The following is a 13,455-nucleotide window of genomic DNA, read 5'->3' as shown; positions in this document are numbered from 1 at the left end:
TAATATATGGTTATAATTGTTCTCTAGTAAGATATAGATACACTGGAATAAGAAAAAAATCTATTTATCATCAACTTAAGCTCACTAACGAACCATGTAAGTTGCTTGCATTTTTTCTGTCTGTGGCATTAGAGCAGAGATCCTAAAAAGTGAGACAAACAATAGAAGATATGGGAGATCATACTCCGAAGGTGGGAGTATTAACCAGTTGTAGAATTAACATCTCGGCTCTCATAGATGTTAGGCCAGACGTCGTTTCCTACGACACGACAAGAAACTTTGGTAGCTCTAATTAGGGTTAAACTTGATGGTATCATAGTTATGGTTCCAGGTGGTTGAAATGTATATTGCAGGAAAAGATAAGCTTGGCTATATCAATGGAGATCTGCAACCGCCACCATAAACAAATCCAAAATTCAGGAGGTGGAGGACTGAAAATGCTATTATGAAAGGATGGATAATTAATTTAATGGAGCCAAGACTAATAGGTAACTACATTTTTGTTCTACAAGAAAATTATGTTTACACTTTTCTTGACGGGTTGGACGATAGGTTGGATAAAATTAGAGGTGACATTATACAACTCACCCTTTTTTCCATTGTTGAGAACAGGCTTATGCCGTTGTTAGAAGAGAAGACCTGATGCAATAACAAATGCAATAACAAGATGATCACAATAATATTGGTGCTGCAATGATTGCAAAGAGCAAGCAAAAAACAACTAGTGGTGCTTATATTGGACATAATAGGAAGACCGATGCAACTCAGGAGATAAAAAATAAAGGGAGCTGCTCCTATTGTGGGGTACAAAACACAGAAAGAAAACATGTTTTAAACTTAATAGCTATCCTAATTGGTATGAATGACAGAAAAAAAAAAAGAAGAAGAAAGGTGTAGAGGCGACATTGGCTAGTACAAAGAACGTTTCATGTGAATTAGCCTGAGCTAATGAAAGAACTGATGCTGCTGGACAAAAACAGCAAGATGGGACAAATTTCTCTATTCTTCCTATTCAGGGAAATAGGTTAGCTTCAGCAAGTAACACTTTGGCAAATGATGGTTCAGATAATAACAGGTGGATTATTGACTCTAGAGCTATGGATCATATGAACAATAACTTCTTAGATTTTAGTGAATGTTTAAGTCCTAAAAAAAACTGTGTTACAAATGCTAATGGAGATAGGTTTACTGTTACAAGTTCGGGGTAAAATAAGATTATCTGGAGCTATGTCTTTAACTTATACTTACCATCCTTATCAAACAAACTTTTATCAGTTGGTTAAGTCATAGAAGAGCTGTACTGTTGTGTGCTCATGTATCCAAAATTCTGTTTGTTTCATGATGTGCAGACAAAGGAGATTATTGGTTGTTGTACTAAACAGGATGGACTCTACTACATGGATTACATTAGCATGGGAAAAGTAAATCTTGTGTCCAACAAAAAGTAGAAACAAGAACGAGTGTATCTATGGCACAAACGACATGGTTATCCCTCTTTCTCTTATATGAATCATGTGTTACCAGATTTTTTTTGTTGATATTACTGAATTAGATTTGAAATGTAAGGCATGTATTATTGTAAAGAGTCAGTTTCATATCTCCCTAAGAGTGGTCGACATAAAAAACATTTTGATCTAACTCATTATGTTTGGGGTCCTGCCCTTATCACTATTGCTTTTGGGATATCATGATTCGTTATTTTTGTTGATGATTTCACCCAAATGACATGACTATATTTGATGAATACAAGAGTGATATGTTTGAAATATTAAGATCCTTTCATAAAATGATTCAAAATAATTTTCAGCCGATTTAATAACAATCAAAAGTATGTTAATGGTGAAGTTCATAGATACTGTCAAGAACATGGTTTAATCCACCAAATCTCCTGTACTCAAACACGTCAGCAAAATGATATCCTTGAAACTGCCCAAGCACTCTTGACCATGGCTAAAGCCCTTAAACGCCATTGGATTGATATTATTACAATAATAATTTTCCTTTTAAATAGAATGCCTTCCCGAGTTCTAAATTTTCACACCCCCTTATAGGAGCTAAATAAATATGTCTATATTCCATCTATTCTTCTGCTTCCGCCTAAGGTGTTTGCTTGTATTGCATATATTTATATTTACAAAAATCAAGTGATTCAAACTTGGCACTTGCACTGTGCGATATATTTTCTTGGGTTATAGCACAACTCAAAAAGATTATCATTGTTATGACTCAATTGATCCTCCAATATATGCAAGATTAGATGTTACTTTTCTTAAATCTAACAGGTTTTATTTTTCACGTCCTTATTCTGCTCTTTAGGGGGAGAGAGTACAACATTCTAAAGAATAAAATTGGGATCTGTAGCCAATGATTGCAAATATCGCTACAAATACTACTATTGCTAGTAGTACAATAGATACGGGTACTATTGCTGCAGGTGATGCCAGATTGACAAGTGTCGTGAGATTGGCAAGTGATGCGAGATTGACAGATAGTGCAACAAGAGTTGTTGATGTTAATCTCTTCGAAATAACCGATACATCTACACGGGTTACTGAAGTTGATGATCCAGATGCCATTGCTGTGGGAGTGTAGCCCTTGGCTATTTGATAATTTGATTCCTTTTTTGCTATAGTAATTGATAACAGATGGAACTTGTATCCATCAGGGTCGAGTTAGGGCTCACGAAAACAGATCAGGCCCAAAGTTCGGTACGTAACTAGATAGGCCTGTCCAGCATCTTAGGCTTGAGTTTCGAGACATATAGCAGACCGGATCGTCCGAGAACCCAAACCCAAGTCAGTCCGGTGATAGGACGTGAGAAGCAAACAGATCTAGTATTTTCGCAGCCCTATTCACATGCGCACAAAAAAAAATTAAATGGTCGCTTAACATAGGTAGGTAGGGAGACTAATACTACTGCACGTAAGGACCGCCTAACATAGATAGGTAGGGAGACTAATATTACTGCACGTACGGACCTACCTAATAGAGATGTGCATCATTGTAGCGGAGAATCCGTAAGGCGTTACTAACAAGCAAGAAGAAAGAAATAAAAGGAAAAATAAATCTATCTTATGGACCAAATTTACACAACTATCCTAAATCATATTTTCTCTGAATTTTAGAATATCAAAAAATCTCTCTACTATGAACATTGATACACTGCCGAATCCATTGTTTGCGTTTTTTCTGTTAAAAAACAATAAAATGAAAAATGTAAGGAAAAAGAAAAAAATGAAAAAAAATAGAAAAAAGAAAAGAAGAAAAAAAATGAAAAGAAATGATGAAAAAAAAGAATAAAAGATGAAAAAAATAATAAAATGATAAAAATGAGGAACGAAAAATATTTTCTCTATGTGATTTAACCATGTTTATTAGACACAGATTTTTAAATTCATTTTCTATTTTTAAAAGTTTTTTTTTTCAAATGTAAAGTTTAAAAAAGAAGTTAATTTTATTTTTATTTTTATTTTTAAATTTTGAGAATTAAAATGAAAAATAATGTATTTAATATTTGTGGAGTTTTAAAAAATGTTAATAATAATTATTTTTTTCAAATGATTGTCTAATCCTTTCTATTTTATTTGATGAAAATTATAAATAAAAAACAAAAAGAGACCACAAATATTTTAAAATAGTAGAATAAAATTATAAAAAACATGAATAAAAGATACATTATTATTATTATTATTTATTATTATTATTATTATTATTAATGTTTAAATTTAAGATTTCACACCTTATTTATAATTAAAAGTTTTATAATATTCAATTCAATTGATTTTTTATTTTGGAGTGTGGGAATTAAATTACGTTTAACTTAGAAAATTTTTATTTTAAAATTAATTAAAATCACATTTATAAAAAATTATTTAAATTTTTTTATAAAATAAATTATTTCAAATGAAAAGAAAATATTAAAAATGATTTCAATACTACTATATCTCTTTTTATATAATTCTTTTAGAGTCGTTTATTATCATAATTAATATTTTTTAATTTAATTTTATGAACTCGTAAACACAAAAAGTTAAGAGTTTAAAATTTAATTGTTATTGAACTAAATTAATATTTTATTAAATAAATATTATAAAATTAGTAATAATCTTTTTTTATAATTGTTTTTATTTTATAAATAGATAATTATTAAAATAAATTTACTTAAACTTTAAGATTGAAATGTGTTATAGAGAAAAACATAATATTAAATTTTTATAATAATAAATGAAAAGTAATATTATTATATTAAAATAATATAAAACAATAAATATAAAAAGTATACACTTAATTTTATACTCTATAGCGATAATAAAATGGAATAATATAATGTACTAATTTATTTTAATTAGTAAAATAAATTATTAAAATATATTTACAGACTTAGTCTGATAGTAAGTGTATCTGAATAAATCTGAGAAATTTTAAATTTTATTTTTTAATTCCTAACTTCATTAAAAAAAATTAAAATATTAATTATTAAAATTATAACTTTTTCCTTTGTAATAGCTATTTATTTTTTTAATATAATTTAAAATATATATATATATAGTTGAGCAAAATGAGCATTTGATCGGTTCGATTTAAAATTGAATCGAATTGAATAAATTGAAAATTAAAATTTTAATATTTATAAAAATTGAATCGAATTGATTTTAATCAGAAACCAAATTAAATTGAATTGATCTGATTCAATTTGATTCGATTCGGTTTGATAGATTTAAATTTTTAATAAATTTTTTATCTTTTATACTTTTTTAGTATTTTAAAATTTAATTAAAATATTTTAACTTTAATATTATTTAACCTCTCCATGATTAAAAATAGTATATTATTATCACTAACCAATTCAGTTCGATTTTTTTAATTTTTTTTGATAAAATTAAATCAAACTGAAATAATTGAAATTTTTAAAATTAAAAATCGAACCGAATTAAAATAATAAAAAATCAAATTGAAATTTTAAATTAATTCAGTTCGGTCAGTTTTTTCGATTTGAATCAAATACTGCTCACTCCTACATCTGAATTACAATATCAAATTTTCTTTCTAATGATAGGAGACCGGTTTGATTTATAAAATCAAAATCAACCTCTTCATATTCTCGATTCAATCAATACTTTTTAATTAAATGTAAAATATAAAATTAATGAAAAAAATAGATTTATGCTGCCTTTTATAAATGTATTTCTATATATACAAACTTCTTTTTCAATTGCAAGAAAAAAGTTTTTATTATTTTAAAGATATCTTTTTGGGTTAAACGAATAATTAAATAAAGTGTATAAATTTATTAATATATATCATTTTTTATATTATAATTAAATAATAAAAAAATTAAATTATTTATTTGAAAAAATATTTTTCATGTTAAAAATATTTTTTCAAATACATGTAAACAATGAGAGGTTTATCTAGATTAAAAAAAAATGCTTATATTTTTTTCTAAGCATTCTCTAAAAACCGACCAACATGCCTGCTGGTCCAGCTCCGTGAACAGTCAACAACTACCAAAATGCTCTCATCCCTATCTCCACCGTAACGACCACCGCCACTTCCGCCGCCTCCTTAATCTCTCTAATGGGCAGCACTGAAGAACTGAACAAACCCAATTCTTATCTCGACTCCTCGTCCCCCTCAGAGCCTCTTCTCTCCAAACCCCTCTTTTCTCCTTCTCTTGCTCTTCTGCCTCCAATAGAAGAAACCACCGAGCCCCTCCAAGATGAATCCGACCCCACCCTGTACCTCCCGATCTCTTACAATTCTGGTCCGAGACCCTTCAAAGATATTCCCTTTCTCATTCTCTTTGCTCTCTGTGTTCTTTGCACTTTCGCTTTTGGAATCTTCTCTGTTTCCCAGAGAAACCCAGATTACACCAATCTTTCTTCTTTTACATATGAATTCAACTCAACTTCTTGCGTCAAGGACTCCCTGTCGTCGTCTTCTGTTTGGTTCTTGGAAACCCATGTGTATTATTACTTACTTAGTTTGTCGAGTTCTGGTTTTGGGAAGGCTTTGATATGGAACCTTGTAGTTACTTTCATTTTGAGTTCACCCATTTGTTTTCTTTTTTTTTTGTTGCTCAAGCATTACACCAAACAGATTGTGTACATCTCGCTTCCTTTCTTTATTGTTCTTCCCATCTTCTTCAATGTTTATTGGTTCGTTGCCTGCACAGTTAGCTCTACTTGCATCGATGCCTTCCCGTTGGTTTATAGGATTTTGGTGCTGGTTTTTGTGTTCTTAGTTATTGGGGTCATTATGTGGATTCTTGTAGCTAATTGGCATCGAATTGAGTTGACTGTAATGATAATTGGGGTTGCCTCTGATGCACTGTCAAAGAATTTAGCTTTATTCGTGGCCTTACCGTTATTGACATTTGGTTTAGTGCTTTATTATGCTCCAATTGTAGTATTCTTGGTGTTTGCTAGGCTTAATGGGAAAATTGTGCCAAAGGAATCAAGTGGTGAATACACTTGTGTTTGGAAGCAGGACAGTTGGGTGCCTGCATACTATGCATTGGCAATTCTTGCAATGCTGTGGTCTTTGACTGCAATGGTCGAAACTCAGGTTTATGTGATCAGTGGGACTATTGCTGAGTGGTACTTCACGAAGGAGGATTCCTCTCCTAAGCGGGGCATTAGAAGTTCTTTGAGGTGATCTCCATCTATTGCTTGTTTGTTTACTTTAACATATGCATAATTACTAAGGTTTTTGATATCTGGTTAATGGCTTATTTTATTATGTTTAGATTTTTAGGAGTATACTTTGAGAGTGTAGAACTTTGGGTCTATGCTTGTAATCCGATTTTTTGTGCTGTTGGCTGAGATAGGTAATTGTCAAAAACAGTTGCCTATGGCAACTGATGCATGCCTAACTATTCTCTGCTGAACGTCCTAGTGTTCATAAATTTCTTCGAGCACCCTTCAAATTGTGTGATTTTGATACGTATCAAATATTTCAAGCACTTTCAAGTTTCAAATATATCTGTTCTCATACTAATATGTTTATTGTACTTGATGATAATAAGATATCATTTAGAGGATGAATACTATAGAGTTCAATTATAATATGAATGAGCGCTGGTGTACTCCTACCACATAATTTGACAAATCATGTGAAGGAGTTTTAGATATTTGTTGACTTGGGCACGTGCATTGTCTCTCCAATATTCCTATATTGGAGAAGGATGTACTGAGTATCAAACCATATTATCAAGAAAACTAAGCCTGAGAGTTTAGTGGAGAGACTGGGTGCTGACTTTATAGGCCATACTTGTATGCCAGTTACATCTGACGTGCTTTAGGTATTTTATCCTGGAAGTGATCGTGCATATATGTTTCAAACATGCTTTTAACAGTAAACTAGGCTAGGTGATGTGTTGAGGGGCAGGATGACCATTATGCTGCTGGCACTGGTGGTTAAAGTAAGCTCATGTATTTGTATATAATTATATTTGCTAGCCCACCAGAGAATGCATTTTCCACCTGAACTGGTTATCTTTAGAATTCCTTAACATTTTCATCCTCTTGAAGTAGTGGTGTAAGGACAGACCTATTGCATAATGTTGAATGTCCTTTTATTGTTTAGAGTGGTTTAACTTTAGTGCTTAGTTACAACTTTGTATCCTTTTTATCGTTGTTCTCTTCTACCAGTATTTCTTTGCACACTTGGAGATATTTATTCAATCATAATTTTGAAAACTTGCAGAAATGCATTTGGCCCCTCCTCAGGTACTATATGCCTATCTGGACTACTTATTTGTGCTGTTCGCTTGGTGCGTGCTGCTGTTGATAGCACAAGAGAAGAGGATGTTCCTGGGATGGTGAACTTTATATTGCGGTGTTGTGTTAATGCATTACTGTCAGCAGTAGATTTTCTTAACAAGTTCACAATCAACTTCACAGCAATAACTGGTGAAGCCTATTGCATCTCTGCAAGAATGACATATGAGCTCTTAAAACGCAATCTACTCTCTGCTGTTTTTGTGGAGACTGTCTCATCTCGTTTGTTGACTGGAATTGCCTTTGTCCTTTCAGCAATATATGCAATTGTGGTGAGTATTTCTTTAATTTTTCTTTAAATTTACTTTGTACCTAGGAGTTTCTCGTTCATGAAGGAAAGTGACAACATTTGTCATTTACCTAGTAGATCAGGAGGATTGGTAGGGTGTCTCAGACGTAATCCTGGGTGCCAAGTCTGTAGTTGATAGGGATAATGAGAGGAGTTATTATTATAAAAAGAAAAGCCGATTCCTTTTATCATAGCCCTTTCGTTGTTGTTTATACATATATGGGAGTATTTGCAAATCCTTAATGCTTATCGTAATTTGTATGAGTAGAAATTGCAACTTGAAAGAACCTGCACTTCAGTTTTTCCCTGCCATGGTTAATTTTAGCTTGCAATCTGCTGTCATTTTTATTTAGGTGATGAAATAAAAATCTTACATCTGTCTGAAAATATTTTCGTTATTCTATGTTTAAACAGGTTTGTGCCATCTTGAAGGGTGTGAGCAATCTTGGGGTTGACTCATATTTTGTATCTGTGCTTGCATCATTGCTTTTGATGGTGGTGTTGTGCTACTTTGTCCATGTGCTGGACAATGTGAGAGACACCATCTATGTATGCTATGCAATAGATAAAGATAGGGGTGAGGTGTATAAACAAGAGATTCACCGGGTTTATGCTCACTTACCCACCAGTAGAAACCATAGATCACCTATTGTTCCAAAAACTCCTGTTGTATAATAGAAGTCCTCCACCTGTCATGTGCTGCTGTAAGTCTAACACGTAATTCTATATGAAACTGCTAGTTGATAAGTTGTGCATAATTTCAATTGATGCGTTGTACAATTTTTGAGGCTTGTTCAATAAAGAGAGAAGTTCTCAGGCAAGTTTGGATGTCGTTGTGGCCGCAACTTGATCCAGTTTCTTCTGAACTTTGTTATAGCAAGATCTTACATCTCAACCAAATTAGTAGTTCTCCATCATTTGATTTCTGATTTTTATGTGGTGAAACTGAGTGTTGAACTTTATAGCTGTGACTGTAAGCAAGACATTGATGGTTCCTGACACTGTACAGCATACTAGGAGAATAACCAACTAACTTGGCTGTGGAGGCTTTGATCTCTATTAAATGATAGAACTCTATTAAGGGCAAAGCATAAAATTCAGTATGAATAAAGATTATCATTTTGAAATGCATATGCAGAAGCCTGGATGTCAATTCTCTTTTTACCCTGATTTTAAAGTTTGAATGATTCGATCAAATGATAGCTTATATGCACAGGATCAAATGACTTTGCTAACCTGAAACTGGCCTTCCTAATTCTTTGTTATTAGTTTTCTTAATTTTACATTTCCTTTCTTCAAATTTGCATTCTGAAGGATCAAGTTTCCCACACTCAGTTCTCTGCCTTTCCCTTTTAACCTGTGCGACTAGATTCACCCAATTTGATTAGATGGTTAAGAATTTTGATGCACTACGAGTATCAAATATAGAAATAGTTAAAATTAATGATATGGTCTGATCAAGTGAAAAATGAAGTGGAAGAATAATGTCAAAAAAAGAAGATTTAGTATTTCACAGTTTCAAAAAATTTAGATAGTTTAATTGGAAATTCATGTCTAGACAATCAAACTACTCTAGCGGTCCAGCCTGCTCTGAGGTTTTAGCTCAGATGTCTTGTACCCTTCCTCCTCTTGTCCCTTCGTATCATCTTGCCCCTTCCAAAAGCTCTCCTTCAGCCAGAACAACCTTCTGTCTCCTAGCTTTTAACTCCTCTTTATTTTTGACCAACCCTTTAAGCCTCTTGTGATGGAGGATAACATCATGGAAATTATTAACAAAGCACAGGGTGTTAACTGTGAGGAAGAGGGCTTAAAGAAGAGCATCAGTTAATGCTAGTGGGCGAACTTATTACCGAGAAGCAACTTACTCTAAACACCATCAAAGCCAGCCTAGCAAAGTCTTAGAATTTAAGACACGATTTCCAGAAAACCCCCAAAAAATCAAGTTTCTTTTTCCTATTTGAGCATGAAGTTGATGCTAAGATGGCTTCTGAAAATAGACCCTGGTGCATCCAAAACCAACAACTCTGCCTCCAACCTTGGCTACTAGATACTATTTTTGATTATATCAAATTCACTCACTCCCCCTTCTGGATATAAATACATGGCCTGCCACCAAACTAGATTAATAAATCTAATGTCCAAAAACATTGGTAATATGTTGGGTGAACTTCTTGATATTGACCTTACTCAAGATGGGGTTATAGGATACCCAAATTTTCTCAGAATCAAAGCTATCCTGCCAATAGAAAAACTCTTTCCTACTGGGTCCAATACCCAAAAATCAGGGGGGCTACATTTGATCATATGATACACTTATATATATATATATATATATATATATATAAGTATATATATATAAGAAATATTTAAAGGATGAGTCATTGTATTTTATATATTTTATGGGTTGATTATATTATAATTTTTTAAAAAATAACTATTTAGTTTTTGTGGTTTAGTGAAATACATTAGTTTTGTGTTTTAAAAATATATTAAAACATCCCACATTATAATTAATTAATTAAAAATATATCCCAATTTAGTCTCCCCATTTCACTTTTGAATTTCCCTTTATCGACTAACACTAATGTCATCTTCAAAGATTTATATTTATTTTTGCACATGCATGAGCAAATTGGGTTTCATCCCACGGTCTTCTTTCAGAATCACTTTTCCTAAACCGTCAAAAATCTCATTCAAATTTATGGCTTTTAATTTTCATCTCATATTCATGATCTCACAATTTTAATCTCATATCTCATAGTTTTTATCATCTGATGATTTTATTAGGTTTTCATCCATCTCAGAAGTTTAGCCTTCTTTAGATTCCTAATAACTATGTTGGTTGTGAAAACTAAAAATTAGGGTTGGTTGTGAAAACTAAAAATTGCGTTGGAATATATAATTTCAGATCTTGGTCATATTACATTTGATTGCTGAATGGTCTTGTATTTTTGAAAGGTTAGAATTGATATGTTATGTTTTCCATTGTGAGATACTTGCAACAACGAATCATCTTTCAAGCTTACAAATAAGCCGAATTCTACTAAGATCAAGTTTAACTTATTTATTAAATTAAAGTAAGAATTAGATTCGACCTCAACTCGTTCCAAAAATGAGTCATCTTATTTTTGCTAACATAATATGCAACAGACATGTAGAATCAATGTGCTTCTATTGCTTCAATGGAAGCAGGATGCCTATGTGCTTAATGTTTCTCAGAACTGAAAAATGCTCATCTATATATAAAGCAACCAAATAATGTCTTCAACAACTAGTGATCTGTTGTGAATTTTGGAAGCAGCGAGGAAACTGCTGTGTTAATAGATTGAAGGGATAAACTGTTTAGTTTTTTTTTTTTTTTTTTTTTTTCAGATTTCGTCAATAATTCAATTGCCTTGCATGTGACAATGTTTGGTCTCTGGTGTTAGTTAAGCTGAGATGTTTATCCATGTGAAACTGTACTACAGTAGACAAATCAGACAAACAGAAGGCACTTGCTTTTTACAATGGCAAAGAAAATAATGGTCTTAAAATAGCCCTTATTTTCACCTTAATCACACAAATGTCTTTATGTTCCAACAAGAAACTCCTATTTTAAATATTTTTATAGTAGTGAGAGCATCATTCTCCTATGATGGTATGACCCCCCCTGCCCCTTGTCCAAAATGGGTTTGGTAGTTCACTAGTTCTGGGCCATCATCTTTTTCACGAGTGGCTAGATCTACGCAGATCTCTCACCCACTTAACAACGATTAAGCTACGCCACCAAATGAAATAGCTCCAACAAGAAGCAGCCATGAACTAAACGAAGAGTTTCGTGGGGTTGAGCCAGGTTAAAACCATTAATCCACATAACCAGACCATGGTGTCCAAGGATTATTAAACTAAGAGCCATGGACACTAGACAAGCAGTAGGCCACCACCACCATGTTTGTTATTGCAAGTTCATTTAGTGTTTGTATTCTCTCTATCATTTATGGGAAGATCATACTCATATGTACAGCTCTTTGGTAGACAACTTTGTGGGAAATCTCAAGTATGGGGATGTGGAATCTTGAAGTTGTATTCGCAGAGAATATTGTTGTAATAAAGAAGAAACAAATGGAAAGAACCTCGAGAGATAAAATGGGCTACGTGTAATGCTTCATTTACACCAAGAAAGCTTTTATATTCTCTAGGGTTTTGACAGTCTTCCTTTTTTACTCCTTTGCTTTTACGCTAAGACTCACTTTGAGAAACACTAAGATGGAGATTGAGAATGTGGGTTGGCGATCCAAGGTGGGACCACTTTGTTATCTGCTTACAAATGTTCAGTAATCACTGTAATAAATATTAAAGATAGTAGAAAAAAAATTAGAGCAATATTAACTTTTACTAAAAAAATTAAAATTTATTATTCATATTTGTACTCACAGTCTTAATCTGATAATAAGTGTATCTGAGTAAATTTGAGAGATTTTAAATTTTACTTCTCGATCCCTAATTTCTAATTCAAAAACGAATTTATATTCATATTTATGATATTGAAAAGGTATTTTACAGATAGAAAAATGCTTCTTATTTACTGCAGCTGTGCTTGTTTTCTTTAATACTATTTGAATTTATGTTGGATTAATAGATTGGGATTTAACTGGGTTTTCTTTAGATTTTTAAACTATTGTTTAAATTATAATAAATTGTATTTTTACTAAAATTAGTAGCAATTAGACAAAGTTAATTGTATTGATCAATTTGAATTTATAACAAAAAGTGAATATTTAAATTATTCGATTTTAATATAATTAAACTTAATTTCAAATGTTAGACTTTATTGTCAAGCTTAAAAAAATTGGGTTATAATTATGAAAAATGTAAATATTTGATTTTATTATTTAATTAGCATATATGTTAATATGTAAAATATTTACAGTTACTTTTATGGGAGAATTACTTAAGTAATTTAGTTTTAAAAAAAAATTCCCTTGTCACCTTTACTTTAAAATTATTTAATTGAAATATTTATATATTTTATAAAATCAAATTATTTATTTTTTTATAAAAAGCGTTTAATCAATTTATTTTAATTTAATAAAAAAATAAATAATATTTATATTTAAAATTATAGTAAATAAATAATATATATAAATACAATTACAAGGATTAAACAATATAAAAATTTAAATAATTTATTGATTTAAAAAAAATTCACATTTATAATCTAAACTTTTAATTTTAAATAAAAATATCTCAATTTTTAAATTTATTATAATTATAATAACTTTTTAAATTAATTTTAATTAGATTTAAATTAATTCACTTATGCGTTATTATTTTTACTATATATAAACAATTTAATTAAATTGAATTAAATTCTAGTTAATATCTTAAACCTCTAATTATTTAAAA

General features: G+C 31.2%; 1 protein-coding gene across 1 annotated transcript; it reads left to right on the top strand.

Moving 5' to 3' along the window:
* The first annotated feature begins 5,441 nt into the window (after positions 1-5,441).
* LOC110613896 (CTL-like protein DDB_G0288717) lies at positions 5,442-8,891 on the top strand. The gene is made up of 3 exons (XM_021755293.2): positions 5,442-6,653; positions 7,708-8,053; positions 8,485-8,891. The coding sequence occupies exons 1-3, from the start codon at positions 5,578-5,580 to the stop codon at positions 8,743-8,745; spliced, it is 1,683 nt and encodes a 560-aa protein (XP_021610985.1). The 5' UTR covers positions 5,442-5,577; the 3' UTR covers positions 8,746-8,891.
* Positions 8,892-13,455: the final 4,564 nt, after the last annotated feature.

This window comes from Manihot esculenta, chromosome 4 (genome assembly GCF_001659605.2).
Source record: "Manihot esculenta cultivar AM560-2 chromosome 4, M.esculenta_v8, whole genome shotgun sequence".
NCBI lineage: Eukaryota > Viridiplantae > Streptophyta > Magnoliopsida > Malpighiales > Euphorbiaceae > Manihot > Manihot esculenta.
Note: the sequence above shows the minus strand (reverse complement) of the source record. Positions and strands in the feature narration are given on the sequence as shown.

Coding starts and splice junctions, on each gene's coding strand:
- LOC110613896 (XM_021755293.2), top strand. CDS start 5,578: ATGGGCAGCACTGAAGAACTGAACAAACCCAATTCTTATCTCGACTCC. Junction 6,654..7,707: donor GGCATTAGAAGTTCTTTGAG/GTGATCTCCATC, acceptor GAAAACTTGCAG/AAATGCATTTGGCCCCTCCT. Junction 8,054..8,484: donor CAGCAATATATGCAATTGTG/GTGAGTATTTCT, acceptor ATGTTTAAACAG/GTTTGTGCCATCTTGAAGGG.